Raw genomic sequence first — 25779 nt, 5'->3', positions numbered from 1 at the left:
GTGTATGCGTGTGTCTAAGCACTCAGAATTCAAAATACTTTTTAAAATAATCATTTCAGTTGAAATCAATAATTTTCCCAGCCCAGGTAAACATTATAGGTTAGACCCCAAATAGTCAAGACTGGTTTGCACATGCTGTGGTGTGGCCTTAGAGATGGAGAGAGGGCCCCCAGCCAAGGCGTGCAGGTGGCCTCTGTAGGCGAGAGAAGGCGAAGAAGCCGCGCCGCCCTGGAGCCTCTGGGAGGAATACCGCGCTGCTGACACTATGATTTTAGCCTGGTGAAATTCGATTTGGACGTCCGACTTCTAGAATGCCATTTGCTTGTGGTCCCTTTCCTGAAAGAAAAAATACTCAGTTCAGCTCATCATCCTTCAACCAAATCTCTGTGATAGAAAACAGAAGGAAAGACTTAGGAATATGTGTGAATTTATTACTTTTTGCATCTAACCTACACTTGCATATTACTTTATCCAAACTACAGAAACATACGTTATTTTATATTCTCTTTTAAGTAACTATCTGAAGTAGGCAGAGTGGAAATGTCCCCCTTTTACACTAGTGAAGAAACTAAATTATATTGTCAGTAATGGAGAGACAGGATTGGGTCTCTAACATGTGTGTTGTCTACTATACCACAGCCCTTCCTAGAACTCAATTTAACTGTGATTCTGCCAGTATTTTCAAAATAAAGAAATCTTGTTTGTGCCAATGTCCTTCATTTTATTTACATCACAATACTCATCTAAGATGAAAATTATTTTTGAAATTTTATGAAATTTGTGAAATTTTATTTCACACCATAAAATTCAAATAGACATATAATAAAAACCATTTTTCTTTTAGAATGACTTTGTATCAGCTTTTTAACTTACTTATTAGTCTGATACAACATCTTGTTTCCCCAAGATACTCTCATGTTTTGGGTCTTCAAGTTTTTCTTGTAATGTAGAGCAGTGTGTATGTACACACACACACACAAACATAGGCGTACACCGCATGCACACCCAATGCAGATGTGTGCACATGTGCTCAGTTCAGTCTCTCAGTCATGTCTGACTCTTTGTGACCCCATGGACTGCAGCACGCCAGGCTTCCCTGTCCATCACCAACTCCCGGAGCTTACTCAAACTCATGTCCATCGAGTTGGTGATGCCATCCAACCATCTCATCCTCTTTTGTCCCCTTCTCCTGACTTCAGTCTTTCCCAGCATCAGGGTCTTTTCCAATGAGTCAGCTCTTCGCATCAGGTGGCCAAAGTATTAAGAGTTTCAGTTTCAGCATCAGTCCTTCCAGTGAATATTCAGAACTGATTTCCTTGTGGTTGAACTGGTTGGAGTTCCTTGCAGTCCAAGGGACTCTCAAGAGTCTTCTCCAACACCACAGCTCAAAAGCATCAATTCTTCGGCACTCAACTTTCTTCACAGTCCAACTCTCACATCCATACATGACCACTGGAAAAACCATAGCCTTGACTAGATGGACCTTTGTTGGCAAAGTAATGTCTCTGCTTTTTAATATACTGTCTAGGTTGGTCATAACTTTCCTTCCAAGGACTAAGTGTCTTTTAATTTCATAGCTGCAGTCACCATCTGCAGTGATTTTGGAGCCCAAAAAAGTAAAGTCTCTCACTGTTTCCACTGTTCCCCCATCTATTTGCCATGAAGTGATGGGACCAGATGCCTTGATCTTAGTTTTCTGAATGTTGAGTTTTAAGCCAACTTTTTCACTCTCCTCTTTCACTTTCATCAAGAGGCTCTTTAGTTCCTCTTCACTTTCTGCCATAAGGGTGGTGTCATCTGCATATCTGAGGTTATTGATATTTCTCCTGGCAATCTTGATTCCAGCTTGTGCTTCTTCCAGCCCAGCATTTCGCATGATGTACTCTGCATATAAGTTAAATAAGCAGGGTGACAATAACGTACTCCTTTTCCTGTTTGGAACCAGTCTGTTCCATGTCCAGTTCTAACTGTTGTTTCTTGACCTGCATACAGATTTCTCAGGAGGCAGGTAAGGTGGTCTGGTATTCCCATCTCTCTTATAATTTTCCACATGTGTACCTGTGTATGTGTATGTAAAATTTCACCGAAAAACCCCAAATAATATCAACACTTGCCATCCACAGTGTACTCTGTGTCTCTTTGTTCTACTTCATGTTTTGAAATACATTGATTGGCAATCCATTAAATAGATTTTAGATGTACTTGTGCATGATAATCTACCATTTGGAACACTAGTGTAGAGCTATACTGTTTTAACTTTTTTAAAAGCATGAGGTTGGAAATCAGATCTAAGTTTGAGTTTTTTCTTTTCCTCTTCTTAACGATAAGGATCTTTGAGGCAAGTCACTTGGTGTCTTAGGGTTTTAGTATCTTCATCTGTAAAATATTATACTGTGATATAATAGATGTAAAGTGTAGAATATAATAATGATATTTATGTCATAAGCTTATCTTTCATTCATTAAGTATTTATTTCTTAGCTCCCATAATATTTTCATTCCACTTGGTAAGATTTTGAAGGATTTCTGCAACTCTTTCTTCTCTCAGGTAACTCACCATCATATTTAATGCCCTTCTCTATATTTGGGGGTTGTACAATAGAAACATTTGATAGGGCTGGACAGGGGAGAAGGACTAGTGGCCATAAAGGGAGCTACCGGCTAGGTGTGTAGATAGGCCTTCCACTGTGGTTGAAATGGAGATCCAGAAACAGGCTTTATAAAGTAGTATCTTCAAAACACTCATATTCTAAGACTTTTCCCTATAGAGTTATCAATGAGTCACCAAATTTCAAGCCTCATTGTAAATATTTTTAAATTAAAGACTCAGTAAATCCTCATTAAATATTCATCATTTGGGAATTAAAGTCTTTAGGATTTGAGAATAACTCACTAACAAAACAAGATTCTTCTTGGATTATCCATAGCTTGATTTACTTATTAAATCAGAAATCTTTGGACATCAAAGACACAGTGTTGTTCAATCGCTCAGTTGTGTCCAACTCTTTGTGACCCCACGGACTGCGGAACTCCAGGCTTCCCTGTCCTTCACCACCTCCTGGAGCTTGCTCAAACTCATGTTCATTGAGTCAGTGATGCCATCTTGTCTCTCTGTCATCCCCTTCTCTTCCTGCCTTTGGTCTTTCCCAGCATCAGGGTCTTTTCAGATGGTCAGCTCTTCACACCAGGTGGCCGAAGTATTGGAGCATCAGTCCTTCTAATGAATATTCAGGATTGATTTCCTTTAGGATTGACTGGTTGGATCTCCTTGCAGTCCAAGGGTCTCTCAAGAGTCTTCTCCAGCATCACAGCTCAAAAGCATCTATTCTTCGGTGCAGTAAAATCAGTTAAACTGACAAAGATGACACACGCTTTACTTTTCCCTGTTTTGGTGAAAACCGAATACATTCTTAATTCTGTCACACAGTGAGTACTCTTAGCTTAGAGCAGCCACCGTGAAAGAGATGGGAAGGATGCAGATAGATTCTGGATGAGTTTACCGAGTGGGAAGTGGGTTAGGAATATGTAAACAGTCATTTTCATTTTGAGTTTGAGTTTTTCCTTCCCATTATAGGTGATTCCTTTTATCAGTGTCATTTATGCTAATAGCAGAGTAAAACTCTAAATGGTGGTGTTTTATTAACTAAGTTGTATCTGACTCTTTGTGACCCCTTGGACTGTAACCCACCAAATTCCTCTGTCCATGGGATTTTCCAGGCAAGAATACTGGAGTAGGTTGCTGTTACCTTCTCAAGAGGGTCTTCCCGACCCAGGCATCTCCTGCTTGGAAGGTGGATTCTTTACCACTGAGCCACTTGGGAAGCTTGAAACAGTAAATAACATTTCACAATTATTTATATCTCTATATGTGGGCATTTAATTCCTTTTCAAACAGATTAAAAAACCTTTAACTCTACATGTAAGATTTGCAAAGTGGAATAGACAATGAGTTGAAAAAGTCATGGACAAGTATATGCTAGTGCAGAAGCAATTTTCAGTAGTTTAATAATAAATATTTCAGGGCTCTCTAGGCCTGGACACTATGCTATGGGTCCTGTCTTAGCACCTAGCACCTAGAGCTGATCACTTGGTCAGAACTTAGCAAACGCTTGTTGATTAACTGCTAACTTTGTATTAATTACAGATTTGCCCTAAGATGCAAAACAGTTTAATGGATTTCGATGCTTTTAACATTCAGTTATGTTTAGCTATTCTTCTTGAATCTTTTCCTCAACTTTTAGAAATGAATTAATCTACGCATATTCTGTATGTGTCAGAAATGTAAACAATGGTCAGTGGCTCTATAAAATTTTTATTGACTGTTTTACCTGGGTTTTCACCCACTAGTTTTGTATGATCATGGAAAAGCAGTCAATGGGCAAAATATCTCATAAAATCAGCAAGAGAAATGGAGGATAGAGCTTATTGTAAAATGTAATTGTAAATAAAGTAGTACAATATTACTTTATAGCCACTTAATAAAAGTGCTAATCAAAAGAGATAACTGTCCTCTGATAATGTACACATGGTTGTTTCAAAGTAGTGGTAAGATCTTATTTTTTAACTATGTGGTATATTTAGTCATTTTAATGATATTATATAGAAATAGCATCATTCCAAAAATTGTGTAGATCAAGGTGATATCTTGCTTGGGATTCACAGGTGTATAAGCCCAATCAGTATTTTGCTCTCAGTAAGCCAGCTCAATGAATATTTTTTGATTGTTTCAAAAGACTCAAGTTCATATATTTTTTTGTTTATTCCTTTTTTTCAAGTTGATATTCTTTTACCAACATTAACTTACATAAAGCCAATATCAAAGAGTTATCAACAGTAGCCTGTTTTGGTTGGTCCGTATTCAGGATGCTGTCACAGTAAAGACATCAGCTGGCGGGTCAGCCTCACAATTCCTGGGTCCACAAGGACCCCGGTCGTGGGCCCTGGTGCTAACAGCCAGGCGAGGGCAGCAAGGAATGCTTGGAAGAGATGCAGGCAGAGATGGCCCTGTTTCAGCAGGCAGTTCTGGGGCTCTGGTAGCCAGAATCCCAACTATACACCGGCTTCACCCACAGTCCCCATGGGAGAAGCAATGCAGGTCCCAGCAGTTCCAGTGACCTGCCCAATGATCGCAACCCACACATACTAGCAGGCCCAACAGACTCTCCAGTTCCGGGCAGCGGTTGCAGCCACCATGGTTCCTCCCATGGCGGATGACCCTCCTTTGTGGACTTGGGTGCATTTTGCCATGGTTATTGGAGTCACCTGGACAGTCCAGTGGCTTGAGAAGCCCTGTTTCTGCCACAAGCAGCTGTGGCCTCCTCACCCGAGGGCTCCTGTCCCGCATCCAGCCCCAATCCTCCCCAGGCTACAGGGAGCACCATCTACTCTTTCCTCTGTAGCAGGTGGTCCTCACTCATGGCCTTGCAGCTCCATCACTAGGCCCACGTGGGCCTCCTTTTCTGCCTGGGCCACCCCTGAACTACCTCTAACACTGCCTCCAATGGCTTGGAACCCTGGGCCCCTTCTCTGGGTTCCACGGCTGCTCTGAGACCTCTCCTAGAAGAGTCACCAGTGCCTCAAGCGGTGGGCATTGGTTTGGGGTTAATCCTGAAAGAGAAGGAAGGAGCAGTGATGATATTTACCTCTTTGCCTCTCTGAATCAAAACCATTGGAAATTAGTCTCTGTGAAATTAATAGCTTCAAGCTAACACAAAAAGAGAGAAAATGAGAGGATCAGAGTCTGTCTATCCTCTGTGTTTTATACTTGCTTAAGATCAGCAACGGTGTGCCTCATCATCACTCCACTTCTGAGCCTTGTTGCTTTCTCCTTTCAGAATGGACTCAACGCTCTTCACCTGGCTGCCAAGGAAGGCCACGTGGGGCTGGTTCAGGAGCTCCTGGGAAGAGGGTCTGCTGTGGACTCCGCCACCAAGGTAATGTTACCATGTTTATTCCATGGTAAAGAGAAAACAATTTAAAGCTTCTTTTCCCTTTCAGAGGTTTGCAGGAACACCAAGATTCTTCACAATGCAGAACTGAAATTGAAACCCCTGTTCATTAAATCTTGCAGAGCTTGAATTGTTTCCTTTAGGAACTTAACCAGAGACTAAAGAATTATGTATCTCTAGTTTTTCATATTTTTTTTTTTTATTTTCTTGTTTGATTCGCATAGAGACTAGATTAATATAATCCTCTATAGACAAAAGCACCTATTTTCCCAAGGTAGTTCATTTTTTAAAATAAATTGGTGTAGTAAACTACTTGATGGACATGAACAAGTAATTTTCATGCTTTGAGTAAGTTGTTACAACTTTTAATATAGTCATTTAACTTGATAAGAGAATATACAGATACTTTATACTCTAATGGAAAAGAGATTTTTGATCATAGGTTGAAGTATTAGGGTAAAACTAGATTTTTGTCACTATAATGTGTGTTTGTTAAGAAATTGGGCTCGTTTTTAAAGGAATTTATAAGATGCTCAGTACACTAGTACCTGTTACTTGATGCTGTTTTTGGTAAAATATATTTGAACTTTGGGGGATCATTTCAAAAACAACAAGTATTTAAAAAAATATAATTAGTGGTGACAGATCTTCATCTTTAGAAGGTGAAAATTTATTTTGAAAAAAAAAAAAAAAAACCCACAGCCAATCAGAGTCAAACCTGTTGACTAGGGCTAAAGTATGACAATTTGATTGTATGTGATGCAGAGAGAGGTTGCAGGCACCCCAGCCCCCAGCTGGGTCATTAGCCTCGTCAGGAATAGACAAAAAGAGTGCTGGAGTAAATTAGAAATATGACCATTTAACCCGAATTTCCAATACCTCATACACAATTGCCAAAATGTGGACTGACACTGCTCCCAGTGTAGTATACAGCAGTTCCAGTGGAAATATAAAAACAAAATCAAGTGAAAAACTCTTTGGCAATTCCAAAGAAGTTAAAATATAAGTTCACCATATGCAAGAAATTGCTTACTTTTAAATCTAAAGAGAGAATAAACATTTTTAAAATTTCTCTTGACAACATCAAATAAATGTTAAATATTTAAAGAATGTAAATTTTAACCTATATCAAATTATTTGTTTCCTCTAAGTTGTCTATATTAATGTTTTCGTTAAACCAACTGCTTTTTCTAGCTTAACTGTTTATTATCATTTGTTTCCTTTTCTTTAAACTCTGTTGATGTTTTAAAATACAGATTCATTTTTAATCACAGATTACAACAGTTGTAGAGATCCAGAAACAATCTCAGTGAAACTCCTCATTTAAAGGGAAGGCAACTGAGCCTTCAATATAGTATGTGAGTTGTTAAGGTCCACAGTGAATTAGTGGCGAAGAAAGAACCAGTTTCCAAAATTTATGACCATTTCCCCCCCAAATTTATGACTTTGAATGTACAGATCTTTTTAAAATGATTTTATTTATTTATTTATTTTTGACTGCGCTGGGCCTTCATTGCTGTGTGGGTTTTTCTCTAGTTGCGATGTGTGGGCTTCTCATTGCGGTGGCTTCTCTTGATGTGGAGCACAGGGTCTAGAGTGCACAGAGTTTAGTGGCTCCTCGACTCTAGAACACAGGTTCAGTAGTTGTGGCCCATGGGCATAGTTACTCCATGGCATGTGGGATCTTCTGGATCAGGGAGCAAATCTGTGTCTACTGCTTTGGCAGGTGGATACGTGGCCACTGAGCCACCAGGGAAGCCCCAGGTTTGTTTTTTATTTTTTATATTTGTTTTAATCATATCATAGGCCTCTTTTAATGTCTTAGCCTTTATTTTCTTTTCCTGATGGTTTTTCTTTTCATGATGGTTTTAAATTATTTTTCATTTTTGTTTAATACTCTTAATGGTAAATTTTTGATGTAGCTAATGGTTGAAATTGTTGGTAATATTGTGTAATGCATGTAAAATTTATTATTTTATTCCCCAAATATTTTGAACACCTATGTGCTCTGGTGACTCTAAATACAACTGTGAATTGTCATTTTCTTTACCACTTAAAATTTCTAGGTTTCTCTACATTGTGAAATGAATTCAGATGAACTCTTTTTTTTTTTAGTTAACTTTATCTTAGGGTAGGACTTTTTTTGTTGTTGATTAAATAACATGAATGGTAATATTGTTACACATGCACGTATACACACACATCCCAAATTATTTACTTCAGTAAGATCTCAGTCTTTCCATGTTCTTAACATTAAACCAGGATTGTACAGAATAGAGAAGGAAAACATTTTATAGGATTGTCAATGTTTTGATGGTAAAGATTACCTTTTCTTAAGGTGGGCTGCTATCTTAATAGAATGACACGTTTTAACCACTTAAAATAATCAGCAAAATTGAAAATACCTGTACATTTTGATTTCTATAAGGTTTAGAAGCCTCTAACATTTTCTATTTTGTTTCTCCAAAACAGAAAGGAAATACTGCTCTTCACATTGCATCTTTGGCTGGACAAGCAGAAGTTGTCAAAGTTCTCGTCAAGGAAGGAGCCAATATTAATGCACAGTCTCAGGTATTACATTCTGATTTTCTATAATGTAAACAAATTTAAATTAACCTTGTGAAATTGATTTAATGTGTTTAGCCAGGTGTTGGGTACATAAATTTGCTATAAACACTCTGATTTATTTCAGCCAAGTTATTTTACTAGCTCATACCATTTCTGACTTTCGTTACGTATCATCATCTTCCTCTTTTTTTCTAGCTTCTTTTGTTTTTCTTTTTCTTTTGGTTGACATTGTTATGTTAACTTCTACTATACAGAAAAGTGATTCAGTTTTACTTATATATGTGTACATTCTTTTTCACATTCTTTTCCATGCTTTACCATAGTATACGAATATAGATCCCTATGCTATGTAATGGGACCTTGTTGTGTATCCATCTAGAGATATAATAGTTTGCATCTGCTAATTCTGGAGTCCCAATCCATCCCCCCACCTCCTCCTTAGCAACCACATCTCTGTTCACTGTCTGTGAATCTGTTTTTGTTTTGTAGATACATTCATTTGTATCATATTTTAGATCCTACATATAAGTGATATTTTATGGTATTTGTCTTTCTCTTTCTGACTTATTTCATTTAGTACATTATTTTCCTGTTAATATAACTGAAAATTTGACAAGTTCACAGTCTATCATTATCTTTAAGTGCATTAAAAAATGATATCGTGTTTTTCCCTGAATGTAACATCTGTGAAAGATGAATTATTCATGCAAGTTATGTCACTCTATAAAGTATTTTCTTTCCTTAAATTAAAAAAATATTATCAAAAGATTAGTAGTCCAGTGGAGAATCAACTATAAAGTGGGAATCATACTCTTTTGGGTAGTTTGCATGTCAAATGTGGGCTTTACAGATCTCCTTAGGGAAATAGGAAAATTCGAGACCCACAGCCTTATGGTGCATGTAATACTAATTATATAGTATAGAGAAAGATAATCTTAAAATGAAGCTAATTACAATTTTAAAATAATCAAAATGCATCATACTACAAACTTGATCCCTGTTTTTTCTAGTTGAAAGGTCGAGAAAATATTGCTTTGCCCAAAGCTTTATTCTTAGTTTCTATTATGTATTTATGCAGAAATTGAGGTGTGTATCTTTGTAATCAAATCCATTCGTTCCGTTTTTAAAGTTTTTAGCCTTTCTAATAACATAGACCACACCAGAGGTGCTATTGGCAAAATAAACCAGTTCCTCTCTGTCCATTCCTTGGGTTAATCTCTCCAGCTTGCTTTGAAGACCTTTGTACAGGAATATATATTACCTGTACTGTTCATTCATTCATCACGCAGACATGGCTCTGCTTGTATTAATGATACAAGTTCTGGACCCATAAAACACTAGAGGGTGGAATTTAAAATCAGCCCTATTTTCTTTGAGCTTAATTGTAGGGAAGAATCTTTTGGAATTACAACAGACAAAACATTATCAATTTTTGTCTCTATACCATACTGTTTTGAATAAGCACTTTTCCCTTTATAATCCACGTTTTTAGTTAAGTGTGCATCAACATTTTAACACATTGAGAATATGCCATATTCTAAAATCTTTGTTAAATGAAATTCTTTAAAAAATCAGTATCATTGTAAAGAACTCTAGTATATTCTATAAAGTATAATGGCATCTTGGGCTTAGAGACATAGGACACTACAAAATTGACTGCTCCATGTCAATGTATGACAAACACCACTACAGTATTGTAAAGTAATTAGCCTCCAACTAATAAAAATAAATGGAAAAAAAAATAAATGATTAAAAAAAAAATTGACTGCTCCAAAGTAAGGGATAAAAACTTCTTTTCATTCATGTTGATGTTCGATAGAAACCAACACAATACTCTAAAGCAATTACCCTTCATTTAAAAATAAATACATTAAAAAACTTAAAAAAAAAAAAACAAGCAAACTTTTCTTCATAGCTAGAGAATATCTTTTTGCTTTAGAGCAGAGTTTCACAAACTTGCATCACCTGCATGACTTGTTAAATCACCTGTTTCTGGGCCACACCTCAGAGCTTCTGACTCAATTCTGATGAGGGACTTGAGAATTTTCTTTTCTTTCAGATTCTCAGGTAATGCTGATGTTGCTGATCTAGGGACCACACTTTGAGAACCTCTGCTTTAGAGAGAATGTAGGAGAAAATTGAGTGTAAGAATATTGCAATAAGATTGTCTAAATACAGATTCAACTACATGTAATAAATCAGTTGTCTGTGACCTTAAAAAAGTCATGGAAACAGAAGCCTTCCTTTGCTCGTAGGAGGTTACTTTTGATGAAAAGTTCACATATATGTTGGTACTGTGTATCTATCAAAAGAACTTGCTTACTTTCCACAAATTGGTCAACTAAGCATAGTAATTTCATATAAGCTGACAGGTATCAAATGCCTGAGAGAATAGCATTGGAACATGTATATTATCTATGGTGAAACAGACCACCAGCCCAGGTTGGATGCATGAGACAAGTGCTCGGGGCTGGTGCACTGGGAAGACCCAGAGGGATGGGATGGGGAGGGAGGTGGGAGGGGGGATCGGGATGGGGAACACATATAAATTCATGGCTGATTCATGTCAATGTATGACAGAAACCACTACAATATTGTAAACTAATTAGCCTCCAACTAATAAAAATAATGGAAATAAAATAAAAGCAATATAGAATTTCAAAGTCAAAAATAAAAATAATAAAGTTGGACAGACTTCAATTTAACAGTAATTAAGAGCATCAACTCAGGAGTCAGATAATCTGGAATTCTGAATTCTGCCTCACTGACTAACCTCGTGATTTTGGGCAAGTTCCTTATCATGTGTGTGTCTGGGTTTACTTATCGGTAAAACAGGAGTAACTATGGTACATAAAGCTAGGATTATTGTGAGGATTGAAGTATGCAACACAATCCATGTTACACTGTTATTGTTACTTTTATTCTTTTTGCTGTTAGCTTCATGAGCATGGGGAGGATATTACTCTATGTGGGAAGCAATGGTTCGGTTGTTATTGATTCATTAGGTCTAAATTACTTTCCCTCTTTTTGTTAAATTTATTGATTCGTAGGAATAAAAGCATAGGGCACAATCTAAGTTTGCATTCACAAGTCAAGCATAGTGTAAAAGAAAGGAGAGCAGGGTCAGGAGCGCTGAAGGAAACCTGGGAACCACTGAAAACCAGTTAAAAAAAAGAGAGAGAAGCCAGGAGAGAGTCAAAAATATGAAACTACATCAAGGCCTTTTAAACAGATTGGAGATTTGCAACTTATACACCTACTTCAATCCTGATTAAAAAGCGATTCTTGTACCAATGTGCACACCATGTATTGTCTATAATGACAAGCATTCTAACAGTCATGAATTTGTTAGTTGTGCCAGTTTATAACTCAGACATTTGATAACTGGACCAACTGCAAAGACTTTGGAGATGGCCCATCTTTTCCTTTATTCTAATGTGTCATTCATTAGCAATTAAACAGCTTTGCAGTTTGGAGCTAGGTTCAGTTTACTATAGAGAAGGAAATGGCAACCCACTCCAGTTTTCTTGCCTGGAGAATTCCACAGAGCAGCCTGGCAGGCACCAGTCCATGGGGTTGCAAAGAGTCGGACATGACTGAGTGACTCCCACTCACTCCCTACTCAATATGTTACACCGTACATAGGTACTTTGGTGTTTTTTCTACTTTATGAAATTGTTTTGAGGAGCTTTTGACCTTCTATATTCACATTGTATTTTGTGCTTTAGCAAAAACAGTAGAGGCAATAGGATGGGGACAGTATTCTATTTTGAAGCTAAGTCTGTTGTGGATGAACTCTTAAGTATTTGCTTTATTTTGGGACTGTGAGTTCCTAGCATTCTCTCCTTATTATGCCCCTCACTAATTATTGTAGTTTAGCAGTGAAAGAGTAGTATTAGAGACAGCCTATCTCTAGCACTAATTATAGGAATCTGAGGTCCACAGAGCCAGTGTCTTACCCAAAGTCATGTTGGTGTCACTTGTCTTCTGATATCTGGTTAAATACTCCCTGTGACTTGAGTGTCTAGCTATCTATCTTAACAAGTAACATGTGAATTTATTCTTATTGTAAATAATCAAAACAATGCAAAAGTATACTTAAAAAGGGCTAACTCCCCTTTCCCAAGTGCCATGCCCTTCCTCAGAAGTAATTATTTTTCTGGTTTCTTTCTGTGCAGTTAAACTCTCTTTATACTATTGATACATTATAATACTTCATAAGTAATTGCATTTTTATTGTCTCTTAATAGGATTTTTTAGGTATGTGTGTCTGAAACTCTGGAAAGCACAAGGAAATTTATTGAGAATATTGTATTATTCCTCGCTGCATTATTTGTACAGAGATCAGCCATTTCTTCATTTTGTAGAGAGGAAACTGAGAGTTTAGATAACACTCATGGTCTCAAGTGATTTTGTTTATATCCCAAACATTGACTAACTATATAACCATAATTGAAGATGAAATTAGCATCTACATTATGTCTTAATTTTTTAAGCTTTCGTATTTGGTACAATACCTCATGATTCTTTTCAAGTGTTATTCTAACCAATATTTTTTTAAAAAATGTTTATTTACGTATTGTTGGCTGCGCTGGGTCTTTATTGCTGCACGCTGGCTTTCTCTGATTGTAGCGAGTAGAGGGTTATTCTTCATTGCAGCACGTAGGCTTCTTGCTGTCGGGTGGTTTCTCTTGTTGCAGAGCATGGGTTCTAGGTGCATGGGCTTCAGTAGTTGCAGCTTGCAGGCTTAATTGCCCTGCGGCTTGAGGAATCTTCTTGTTAGATTCTTAACCACTGGACCACCAGGAAAGTCCTCTAACTAATATCTTAAGTATTCATTTATTTTCTTATTTGGGAAAATTTGCAGCGCCAAATATGCAAGAGGCCTGGGTTCAGTCCCTGGGTTGGGACCATCCCCTAGAGAAGGGAATGGCAACTCACTTCAGTGCTCTTGCCTGGAGAATCCCATGGACAGAGGAGCCTGGCAGACTACAGTCCATGGGGCCACAAAGAGTTAGATATGACTGAGTGACTAACACACACACACACATATACAAGCAGTACCCAGTAATTTACTGCACATGTAAAATACTACAGATTTATATGTGAATATATTACACCACTGGGGCTTCCCAGGTGGTACTAGTGGTGAAGAACCTGCTTGCCAGTACAGGTAGACATAAGAGATGTGGGTTTGATTGCTGGGTCTGGAAGATCTCCTGGAGAAGGGCATGGCAACCCACTCCAGTGTTCTTGCCTGGAGAATGCCATGGACAGAGGAGCCTGGTGGGCTATAGTCCATAGGGTCACAAAGAGTCAGACACGACTGAAGCGACTTAGCACTAGAATATATTACAGCGTTAACTATAACTAAACTACTTATGTGTTATAACTGAAATCTTTGGATTATTTCTACTTTTTATGTCCACTGTTGAATCCATGAAAGCAAATACATGTTTTTAAGATATTAAAATTGCCGGTGACTCACTTTGACATTGCCTAGGTAGGCAGCATAGTGAAGTGGATGAGAATACAAATTCTCAAGTGAGGTTGTAAAACTCTTCTACTTTCTACTCATGTAATCATGCTTCAGTGTCTTCCTCTCTAAAGTTAAAGTGAAGTCGCTCAGTCATGTCTGACTCTTTGCGACCCCATGGACTATAGCGTACCGGGTTCCTCTGTCCATGGGGTTTTCCAGGCAAGAATACCGGAGTGGGCTCCATTTCCTTCGCCAGGAGATCTTCCTGACCCAGGGATTGAACCTGGGTCTTCCACATTGTAGGCAGACGCTTTACCGTCTGAGCCACCAGGAAAGTCTTCCTCTCTAAAATGGGCATAATAATAATAGTACCTCCCTCATAGAAGTTGCTGTGAGAATTAAACTAGTTAATTCATGTATAGCACTTAGAATGATGCCTGGCATAGGAACTCAATGACTGTTAGCTGTCATTATTGCTAGATTCAGTGACAGTGGGTTTGTGTAACAACAGCCACTCTGCATACTCACTGCTGACTGTTCTTAGCACAGTGAAGAATGTAAAAAATCAGTTCATTGACGTAGATTAAGAGAGTGCTGCTAACAGTGAAATCTGTAGTTCACATGACTGGCTTTGTCCACATGCTCTTCAGAACACTGCCATTGGCTCCATAGTTATTCTAAGCATAGACCAGTAGTAATTTACTTGGGTAAGTAATTCAATGATCAGCTCTTTTAGCGTATAAACATTGATTACCTAGAGACCCTTGCAGCTTCACACTAATGGATTAAAGAATGAGAATTCTCATTTTAGATATTCTGAATAATGAACATTGAATTACAAATAGCAAAATGTGGTTATAACGAAATGTGATTATTTTTGAAAATCACTTTCAGGGGCAAATTCCAAATGTCAAAAATTCTAAATAGAATACCATAAACCTTATAAGTATGGTTTACATTTTTCGTATAGTACAATAATAAAAAATCTTTTCGACAATATCTAAAATATAGTGCTAGTACACCTTAGTTGGAGAAGGCAATGGCAACCCACTCCAGTACTCTTGGCTGGAAAATCCCATGGACGGAGGAGCCTGGTGGGCTGTAGTCCGTGGGGTCGCTCAAGAGTTGGACACGACTGAGCGACTTCACTTTCACTTTTCTTTTTCATGCATTGGAGAAGGTAATGACAACCTACTCCAGTCTTCTTGCCTGGAGAATCCCAGGGACGGGGGAGCCTGGTGGGCTGCCGTCTATGGGGTCACACAGAGTCAGACATGACTGAAGTGACTTAGCAGTACACCTTAGTTAGAACAAGGTATCAATGTTGCTAAAGTCCCCGGTTGAAGGTATAGAGAAAGTTTAAATTCTTTAAAAAACATCCAGGATGTTTGATTGGTATGGACTGGTTTTCTTTAACGTTCCATACTACATCTATTATTTGGGCAGATAGTACTTTTCAGGATTAATTGGTGGTACTTTTAAGGGTTGTTTTAGTCTTTTACTACTCATATTTTTGTATCTAGCATTGTAGTATCATTTTAAATGATGTTTCAAGCATGTATTTAAATTTATAAATTAAAATTTAATTTTAATAATGTAAAAATATTCAAATAGTAATATTAGACTGCTTATGAAGAAATATACCAGAAACCACTGAAACGTCAGCCTAAATGTTAAAGTAATAGAAGCATTCTCATTAAGTTCAGTTCATTCGCTCAGTTGTGTCCGACTCTTTGCGACCCCATGAACCGCAGCACACCAGGCCTCCCTGTCCGTCACCAACTCCTGGAGTCCACCCAAACCCATGTCCATCGAGTCAGTGATGCCATCCAACCATCTCATCCTCTGTCATCCCCTTCTCCTTCTGCCCTCAATCTTTCCCAGCATCAGGGTCTTTTCCAATGAGTCAGCTCTTCACATCAGGTGGCCAAAGTATTGGAGTTTCAGCTTCAATATCAGTCCTTCCAATGAACACCCAGGACTGATCTCCTTTAGGGTGGACTGGTTGGACCTCCTTGCAGTCCAAAGGACTCTCAAGAGTCTTCTCCAGCACCACAGTTCAGAATCATCAATTCTTCAATGCTCAGCTTTCGTTATAGTCCCAACTCTCACATCCATACATAACCACTGGAAAAACCATAGCCTTGACTAGATGGACATTTGTTGGCAAAGTAATGTCTCTGCTTTTTAATATGCTGTCTAGGTTGGTCATATCTTTCCTTCCAAGGAGCAAGTGTCTTTTAATTTCATTGCTGCAGTCACCATCTGCAGTGATTTTGGAGCCCCCTAAAATAAATTCTGTCACTGTTTCCACTGTTTCCCCATCTACTTGCCTTGAAATGATGGGACCAGATGCCATGATCTTAGTTTTCTGAAAGTTGAGTTTTAAGCCAACTTTTTCACTCTCCTCTTTCACTTTCATCAAGAGGCTCTTTAGTTCTTCTTTACTTTCTGCCATAAGTGTGGTGTCATCTGCATATCTGAGGTTAAAAATATTCCAACTTGTACTTCCTCCAGTCCAGCATTTCTCATGATGTACTCTGCATATAAGTTAAATAAGCAGGGTGACAATATACAGCCTTGACGTACTTCTTTCCGTATTTGTAACCAGTCTGTTGTTCCATGTCCAGTTCTAACTGTTGTTTCTTGAGCTGCATACAGATTTCTCAGGCAGCAGGTTAGGTGGTCTGGTATTCCTATCTCTTTAAGAATTTTCCACATTTTGTTGTGATCTGCACAGTCAACGGCTTTGGCATAGTCAATAAAGCAGAAGTAGATCTTTTCCAGGAGTTCTCTTGCTTTTTCGATGATCCAACAGATGTTGGCAATTTGATACCTGGTTCCTCTGCCTTTTCTAAATCCAGCTTGAACATCTGGAAGTTCATGTTCATGTACTGTTGAAGCCTGGCTTGGCGAATTTTGATTATTACTTTACTCTAGTGTGTGAGATGAGTGTAATTGTGCGGTAGTTTGAGCATTCTTTGGTATTGGAATGAAAACAAACTGACCTTTTCCAGTCCTGTGGCCACTGCTGAGTTTTCCAAGTTTGTTGGCATATTGAGTGCAGCACTTTCACCGTATCATCTTTTAGGATTTGAAATAGCTCAACTGGAATTCCATCACCTCCACTAGCTTTGTTTGTAATGACACTTCCTAAGTCCCACTTGACTTCAAACTCTAAGATGTCTGGCTCTAGGTTAGTGGTCACACCATGGTGATTTCTGAGTCATGAAGATATTTTTTGCGTCATTTTTCTGTGTCTTCTTGCCCCTTGTCTTAATATCTTCTACTTCTGTTAGGTCCATACCATTTCCGTCCTTTATTGAGACCATCTTTGCATGAAATGTTCCCTTGGTATCTCTAATTTTCTTGAGGAGATCTCTAGTCTTGCATCTATTTCTCACTTCCACTGTATAATTGTATGGGACTTGATTTAGGTCATACCTGAATGATCTATTGGTTTCCCCTCCTTTCTTCAGTTTAAGTCTGAATTTGGCAATAAGGAGTTCATGATCTGAGCCACAGTCACCTCCCGGTCTTGTTTTTGCTGACTGTGTAGAGCTTCTCCATCTTTTGGCTGCAAAGAATATAATCAATCTAATTTCGGTGTTGACCATCTGGTGATGTCCATGTGTAGAGTCTTCTCTTGTGTTGTTGCAAGAGGGTGTTTGCTATGATCAGTGCATTCTCTTGGCAAAACTCTATTAGCTTTTGCCCTGCTTCATTCTGTACTCCAAGGCCAAGTTTGCCTCTTACACTAGGTGTTTCTTGACTTCCTGCTTTTGCATTCCAGTCCCCTATAATGAAAAGGACATCTTTTTTGGCTGTTAGTTCTAGAAGATTTTGTAGCTTTTCATAGAACCATTCAACTTCAGCTTCTTCAGCATTACTGGTCAGGGCATACACTTGGAATACTGTGATGTTGAATGGTTTGCCTTGGAAATGAACAGAGATCATTCTGTCATTTTTGAGGTTGCATCCAAGTACTACAATGGACTCTTCTGTTGACTATGATGGCTATGCCATTTCTTCTAAGGAATTCTTGCCCACAGTGGTAGTTATAATGGTCATCTGAGTTAAATTCCCCCATTCCAGTCCATTTTCGTTCACTGATTCCTAAAATGTCGATGTTCACTCTTGCCATCTCCTGTGTGACCACTTCCAATTTGCCTTGATTCATGGACCTAACATTCCAGGTTCCTATGCAATATAGCTCCTTACAGCATCCGACTTTACTTCTATCACCAGTCACATCCACAACTGGGTGTTGTTTTTACTTTGGCTCTGTCTCTTCATTCTTTCTGGAGTTATTTCTCCACTGAGCTCTGGTAGCATATTGGACACCTACTGACCTGGGGAGTTCATCTTTCAGTGTCCTATCTTTTGCCTTTTCATATGTTCATGGGGTTCTCAAGGCAAGAATGCTGAAGTGGTTTGCCATTCCCTTCAATAGTGGACAGAACCCTCCACCATGACCCATCCGTCTTGGGTGGCCCTACATGGCATGGCTCATAGTTTCACTGAGTTAGACAAGGCTGTGGCCCATGTGATCAGATTCGCTGGTTTTCTGTGATTGTGTCTGCCCTCTGATGGAAAATGATAAGAAGCTTATGGAAGCTTCCCGATGGGAGAAACTGACTGATGGTGAAACTGGGGGTTGCCACAAGCACAGGAACCTGGCGAATTTTACTTTACTTCTGAGTGAGAGATAGAAGGCAATGAAATATGTTTAATTAACCTAGGAAAACTGCATGCAGGGCCCTAGCCTTCATGAGAGACGCTGTAGTCTATTGGTTATGAACCCCTAGTCTGTGACTTACTATTTGTATGACCTTGCGCTTGTTACTGAAACTCTCATTGACCCCATATTCTCAACTTTAAAATAGGGATAATTGTATTTACTGCGCATGGTAAATATAAAGATGAAGTGGGTTAGTACATGTAAAGTGCTTAGAACAAGTACGGATAAAGTGCTTAGAACAAGTACCTGGTACACAATAAACGCAATATCCTGCTGCTATTTGTTTAGTCACTAGTCGTGTCCAACTCTTTGCCACCCTGTGAACTGAGTCCACCAGGCTCCTTTCTGTCCATGTGATTTCCCAGACAAGAATATTGGAGTGGGTTGCGGTTTCCTTCTTCAGGCGATTGTCCCAGTCCAGGGATCGAACCCGTGTCTCCTGCTTGGCAGGCTGATTCTTTTCTGCTGACCCACCTGGGAAGCCCGGATGCAGTTTATATGTTAGCTATTATCCTAATTATTAGATATAATGGTATTACCTGCTTAAGTTATTGAGTAAGAGTAAATGGTATGAAGATCACTTTAGGACAACATCTGTTATTTTGCATGATTGTCCATTGTAGCTGTGAGATCATTATATTATCTGGAGAGAGGTAGAGGAAAAATTTCACAAAAATGTCAACTTTAGTGATTAACAATATATAACTTTTCCTTGATAGAATATAGGTTCAGAGCGGAGGGCATGAAGTTGAAAGATGAGAAAAGGAACTTGCTATAAACAGCAAAAAAGAAAAACGGCTATATTCGTTGAACACGTACCATATGCCAAGCATTGCTGTTGCTGCTGGCAATGCAAGAAAAAAAATCTGTTTTATCAACTTTTTCATAGTTAAAACAACCAAACTGAAAAGTATCACCTTTTTCTTGTATCTTTTTTAAAATTTATTTTTAATTGGAGGATTAAATATAATATTGTGCCTTATATTGTGCCTTATAATATTGTGCCTAAAGATAACAATATTGTTATCTTTATCTAATAATTGATTTTCTCTTTTCCATTATTTCAACATAACTTAAACCACAGTATTTAACAAATTTTCTTAAATATGATTTCATAAAGGAAAAAGTTGTTCTTTTTATCTTGTTACACATGAAAAACACACTTTGAAGGCTAAAGATAAGAAAATTGCTTGCTTAGAAAAATCCTACTTTTTCTTTTTCAACTGTTAAACTAAGCTACTCTCTAGACTTTCTTGGTATATTTCAAGTCCCACCCTCTTAATATATTACTTTATGTAAAGAGCAAGCTATTTTTGGCAAAATCATTTCATGACTAATATTTGTCATCATCTTTCAGTTTCCTGAGGAAATTATTAAAACAGTATACATTTTCCTGAACCATCTTACCAATTTTTTCTCACCTTCTGATTTTGTAACTAGAAACTGTTAGAGCTCAAGTTACAGGATGCTGTGAGTGACCTCACACAATACAGGCTTTCTCAACTATTGTAGTTTATAACACCAGGAAGGAAAAGCACTGTCTATTGACAAATCAGATTATAATTTTAGATCTTTAAAGGTGCTTAGGTCTAAAACAACCTGATTCTGTGCTTACATGTTTTAGTAGATATTCACTTGCCACAGCCAAAAGAAAGATAAGAATTCTGTTCAATGGCAATGATGATGACTTATGAACACAAACTAGTAGTAATCCTTTTGCAATTAGATCTGTTAAGACATCATCATTTGAAAGCATAATAATTATTATTATCTCAGAGACCATGACAAGTGTGGGAAGGCATGCTTCAGAAACACATCTAACAGCTGGTTGGTTGTTGCTGTGTACAGTTTTGAAGCCACTGCATTCAGAAGGACTATCACGATGTTTTTGTTCAAAATCTGATTTTTAATGGCAGAATAAGGAATGGATTGGACTTCCCTGGTGGCTCAGAAGGAAAGAATCTGCTTGCAATGCAGGAGACACGGATTCTGTCCCTGGGTCAGGAAGATCCCCTGGAGGAGGGCATGGAAACCCACTCCAGTATTTTTGCCTAGAGAATTGCGTGAACAGAGGAGCCTGGTGGGTGTCGGTTCACGGAGTTGCAAAGACATGACTGAATGACTAACACTTGCACTTTCAAGGAATGAATGGGGCATATTTATATCCACTTATGAGTGAACTTGAAGGGTACATCTTCCCTCAAAATAATTTGGATACAAATTTTAGCTTTTCTATTTTGAGATCAAGAATTCCATGCACCCAAACTTTTTAAGCAGATCAAACACAGTTTTTTGAAGAGAAGGGTTGCTGTTGGTACCTCTAAGTTGCAGTAAGGCAGCCTCTGACTCAAGAAGAATATGTCACGCTCATAGCTTTCAGGAATAGCATGAATCAGCCTTGTCACCTCAGATGCTAATTAGAGTTTATTTCCCTGGAGGAGAACTTGCTCTCCGTTCAGTGACAATTCTTGCCCTGACATTTTTGCACCTGAGACCACTCTCCCAAGGAATAGCCTCAGGCATGCTTAGACAACCAGCTTCTGTGTCTTCTCTGTCTCTTGTATGAAATCAAGATTTTAGATGACAATCAGCAAGCTTCCTTTTTCCAAAAATACGGCAACTCCCACCATCTTCACGTTTCCCTTATTTCTGTGGCTGCCAAAATTCAAGTGTTCAGTGATTACACCAGCTCATTCTGGGTCCTGCTCATCCCCACTAGATTTTTGCAACTAAAGTTTGCTTATTGAAGGCCTTTATAGCCCTATTTTAACTATAGGTATGTATGTTAACTCTATGTGTGTATGAAGTATTTTAGGTAACCTAAAATCCTTTGTGAATGTGAATATATTTCAAAGTATAAATTATAAATAACACTCCAAGGGACACCAAGTCTGAGTACATGACTGAATGGTTTCACATGTTATCTACATGAGTTTCTGAATCATTACATTATTCATTCTTTGAGGTTATATCTTTGGCAAGTCATGAACTAGATGTGTAAAGCAGCTGTTAACTATTGAGTATATCATGTGGGGCTGGTTATTTTAATGGATCTATTTTCTTTCTTGATCTCAAGACTGCCTGGAAGCACTGTCTGCTCTAACTCCGTCGCAGCTTTTATGAGAGCTTAGATAAGGGTAAATCAACACAGATAAAATCCCATATTTAGTAAGGGAAGAGTTCTGTATTAAGGTTTTTATTGCCCTACTACTCTGTGTTTCAAGCATTACCGAACCTGTTTATATTCCGGAATTTTGTTCTAATTTCTGTTGGTGTAATATGTCTAATATGATACAAAATGAAATGTTATTTATATCCCAGATTGTTAACATTGGACAAGAGGTAAGAATTGCAGTGTAAGTTTGACCACTATTGAGTGACTGAGAAAACTTACAGCAAATATTTTGGAAACAAAGAAAAGGGAACTTTTACTCGGGAAAATTAAGAAAAAAAATGTTTGAAACCCAGTGGAGTTGGGTGTCTGCATGTTCTCAACTATATGGTTTAATTTTTATTTTTTTTTTTATGGTTTAATTTTTAAATTAGCTTGCAAAGTACTTTAATTATTAAATGGCAAAAAGTGACTGACATTATTGAGGGACGCAATGGTGTCATTTGCATTAGATATTTAAACTTTCTGGATATGTGTCTCAGGTGATAAAGAAATGCTATTTGATTGCCTTCTATATTTATTAACAAAACTAAGTTTCGTAGTTGCAGCTGTTGACAGGATTATAAGAAATATGGCTTTACATTTGTTGGTCTAGATGAATTGTACATTGTTCTGATGTTAGGTATATTTTTAAAGACTTAGAGCAGCATTTTATATTCTCAAAGGCAGCTGAGTAGAAATAAGAAAACTCTTTAGTAATCATTAATTTAATATTTTTGTATAATGTGCAAGAGAAGTACTTATTACCCATTATTCTTATTTTGAGTATTTTAATCTGGTGAGTCAAAATTCTTTGATCCTTATTAGATTTAATCGACCTCAAAATAATAAAACAATAACCAATTAAGTTAGTGCTATCGCTTAATTTGGGGCTTCCCTGGCGGCTCAGACAGTAAAGAATCTGCCTGCAGTGTGAAGACTGAGGTTCGATCCCTGGGTGGGGAGAATATGCCAAAGGAGGGAGTGGATACCCACTTCACTTTCCTTGACTGGAGACTTCCACGGACACAGGAACCTGGCCAGCTGTAGTCCATGGGGTTGCAAAGAGCTGGACATGACTAAGACTAATGCTTTCACTTTTCATAGCTTAATCCAGGGCTTCCCAGGTGGCACTAGGGGTAAATAACCCTCTCTGCCAATGAAGGAGAAGAAAGAGACGTGGATTCGATCCCTGGGTCAGGAAGGTCCCCTGAAGAAGATCATGGCAACAACCCACTCTAGTATTCTTGCCTGGAGAAACCCATGGACAGAGGAGCCTGGTTGAGCTACAGTCCATAGGGTTTTAGGGTTGCAAGAGTCGAATGTGACTGAAGCAACTTAGTATGCATGCATAGCTTAATTTAAAATAATTATTTCAGTTTGAGGGATTTTACTCTGCTGAGGGAAAATAGAAGCACCCTACAGTGATTGTTATTGGCTTAATTTTCTCAATGTCATGGACCTGTACAAGTAGTTGGTATTTTTTGCTTGTGGAGGTGACACATTTCTTCTTGCTTCAAAGGTTTTGGGTCATTATGAAGCTACCCCAAAATGCACATTTTTTAAAGCACCTGCTACATATACCAAGTAAATTGTATTACATACTAAAGTTCTGAACCAAATAATCCATTTTATTCAGCAATTTGAACATCTAGAAAAGTGTATTTAAAGCCTATGTATCTGATAATTAATTTCCACTTAATTTCAGTATGTGAATATTAATTAATTTTAAGTTAAATTTTCATCTTTGATGTTTCAGCATTTTTATTACTTCTATACAGATTAGTTCTAGTAAAACATTTGCAAATTTAATTTTAGTTTTTGTCATCAAAATCATTTAGTACACATGCAACATAAAAGCATTTATATAGATTATTATATAAATTTTATGTGATTAGTGAGAAAGCATTTAATCTAGGGGTATATAAATTTGCCATTTCTATCAATAATTTAAAGAAAAGTTAGCATTTATATGTCCAAAAACAGTAATGGGAGAAAACCTACCACTGAATACTTTAGTTTGTATTTGCCATTCACTCAGAAGTATTTTAAACTTATTGCTTGGATGAGCAAATTTATTTCCTTACTGAAAATGATCCACTTGCCTTTTTGTAGTTTAACCTCATTCTTAAAAGTCTATTTATATTTTTATTTTTTCAGTTTTATTGAAAAAACATTTCAGTTTTATTGATCATGTAAGCTTAAGGTGTATAGTTTGGTGGTTTCATTTACATATATTTTGAATAGTTACCACATAGTTTCAGCTGACACCCACCTTTTCATATAGACATGATAAAAAGAATAAGAAAGAAAATAAAATTTTTCTCCTTGTGATGAGAACTCATAGGATTTACTCTCTTAACAGCTTCCTGTATACCATACAGTAGTGTTAGCTGTAGTCATCTTGTTGTAGATTGCATCCCTATTAATACTTCTATTTCTGTGATATATTTTGTAATACTCTGGACTTCCTGGCATGTGCTTTATTTTAAACTATTGGCAGTATAAGCTTTATTTTAGTGTAGGTGTCTATATTAACTAGGATGCCTTCAATTGCAAACAAGAAAAAACTTACTTCATATTTGGGTAAATAAAAAAGGGACTTTCTTAGTTTTCATGAATACAGCATTCAAATGCAGCCATGCCATGCCTGCTGCTCAGTCCTGTCCAACTCTTTGGTGACCCCATGGACTACAGCCCACCAGGTTCCTCTGTCCATGGAAGTTCCCAGGCAAGAATACTGGAGTGGGGTACCATTTCCTACTCCAGGGGATCTTCCTGATCCAGGATTCAAACCAGCATCTCTGTACCTCCTGTATTGGCAGGCAGATTCTTTATCACTGTGCCTCCTGGGAAGCCCGTTGAAATAGATAAATGCTAAACTCCAGTACTAGATTATTTTTGTTGTCCTCCCTCCCTCTGCCAGCTATTCATAGCCAAGAGCTCAGATTCACTCTTTCTCTTTGCTGTGATTTCTGCAGCTTTATTCTAGACTGGGTTTCCTTGTGGACCTAAGATTAGAGCCAGGCATTTTCTTGCTCAGGGCTAAAATAAGGGAACTCTGGTCCAGCTTTCCATAAGAGAATCCTGAGTCTGACTGATTGGGCCATCTTAACTCTCTTGTCCAAACTTGAGACACTAATTATATGTAAGAGAATGAAAAGTGTTGATTGTCTGAAGTCATCTGATACTCTTCCTGGAGCTAGACGATGAGGAGAGAAGTTCAATTTTGTTGGAATTACATGAACTGTGTCAGGAAAGACACAGATATCTAGAGTATCTCTTAGATATTCCAAGAGGAAATTAGAATGCTTATTTAAAAAGTGGAAGATTTCAACCATAGCATCCATTTAAACTATGTATTTAAATCAACTGAAAAAAAAAAAAAAGTGGAAGGATCCTGGGTAGGCATCAACAAATACCTATTACCATATCCTGGGCATTCCATTAAAAAAAATTCATTTGCTTTCTTCAGTTTTAAAATTTCATTTACTTTCTTTTAAAATGCATTTGCTTCCTCGTTGTTTATTTAAAAAATTCATTTGACTTCTCATTTTTTGTTTGCAAATTCAAGAACATAAACTGTGTAATTATTCAGTAATGGCTTAACAATGTAATGAGGTATCTATTTACCTTTGTAAAGTAAAACACAGAGATAAATGTTTTCAGTATTTTGGAGTTCTGTGAGAATGAATAGAACATCACCAGCTACCTTAGCTCCTTTGTAGAATGAACTGGTGCTGTGTCACCTGTTAAATTTACATTTTAAATGAGAAAGGAGAAAAGCACAAATCTAAGCTCTTGATAGTTGTCAGGAACTGAGGGTAAACTGTTAGTCAGAAGCTGTTTATTAGGTGCTTACCGTGTACTCAGCAGAGGTCTCATTGCTGTGG

General features: G+C 37.7%; 1 protein-coding gene across 7 annotated transcripts in view; it reads left to right on the top strand.

Moving 5' to 3' along the window:
- ANK2 (ankyrin 2) overlaps positions 1-25779 on the top strand; it is a 679395-nt gene that overhangs the window by 494410 nt on the left and 159206 nt on the right. For all 7 annotated transcript variants that reach the window (XM_065907336.1, XM_065907339.1, XM_065907337.1 and 4 more), the window contains exons 3-4: positions 5834-5932; positions 8420-8518. In XM_065907336.1, coding sequence (XP_065763408.1) covers positions 5834-5932; positions 8420-8518 — 198 coding nt within the window. The remainder of the gene's footprint in view (positions 1-5833; positions 5933-8419; positions 8519-25779) is intronic.

Source organism: Muntiacus reevesi, chromosome 16 (assembly GCF_963930625.1).
Source record: "Muntiacus reevesi chromosome 16, mMunRee1.1, whole genome shotgun sequence".
NCBI classification, from domain to species: Eukaryota; Metazoa; Chordata; class Mammalia; order Artiodactyla; family Cervidae; genus Muntiacus; species Muntiacus reevesi.
This window is presented reverse-complemented; position numbering and strand designations above follow the sequence as displayed.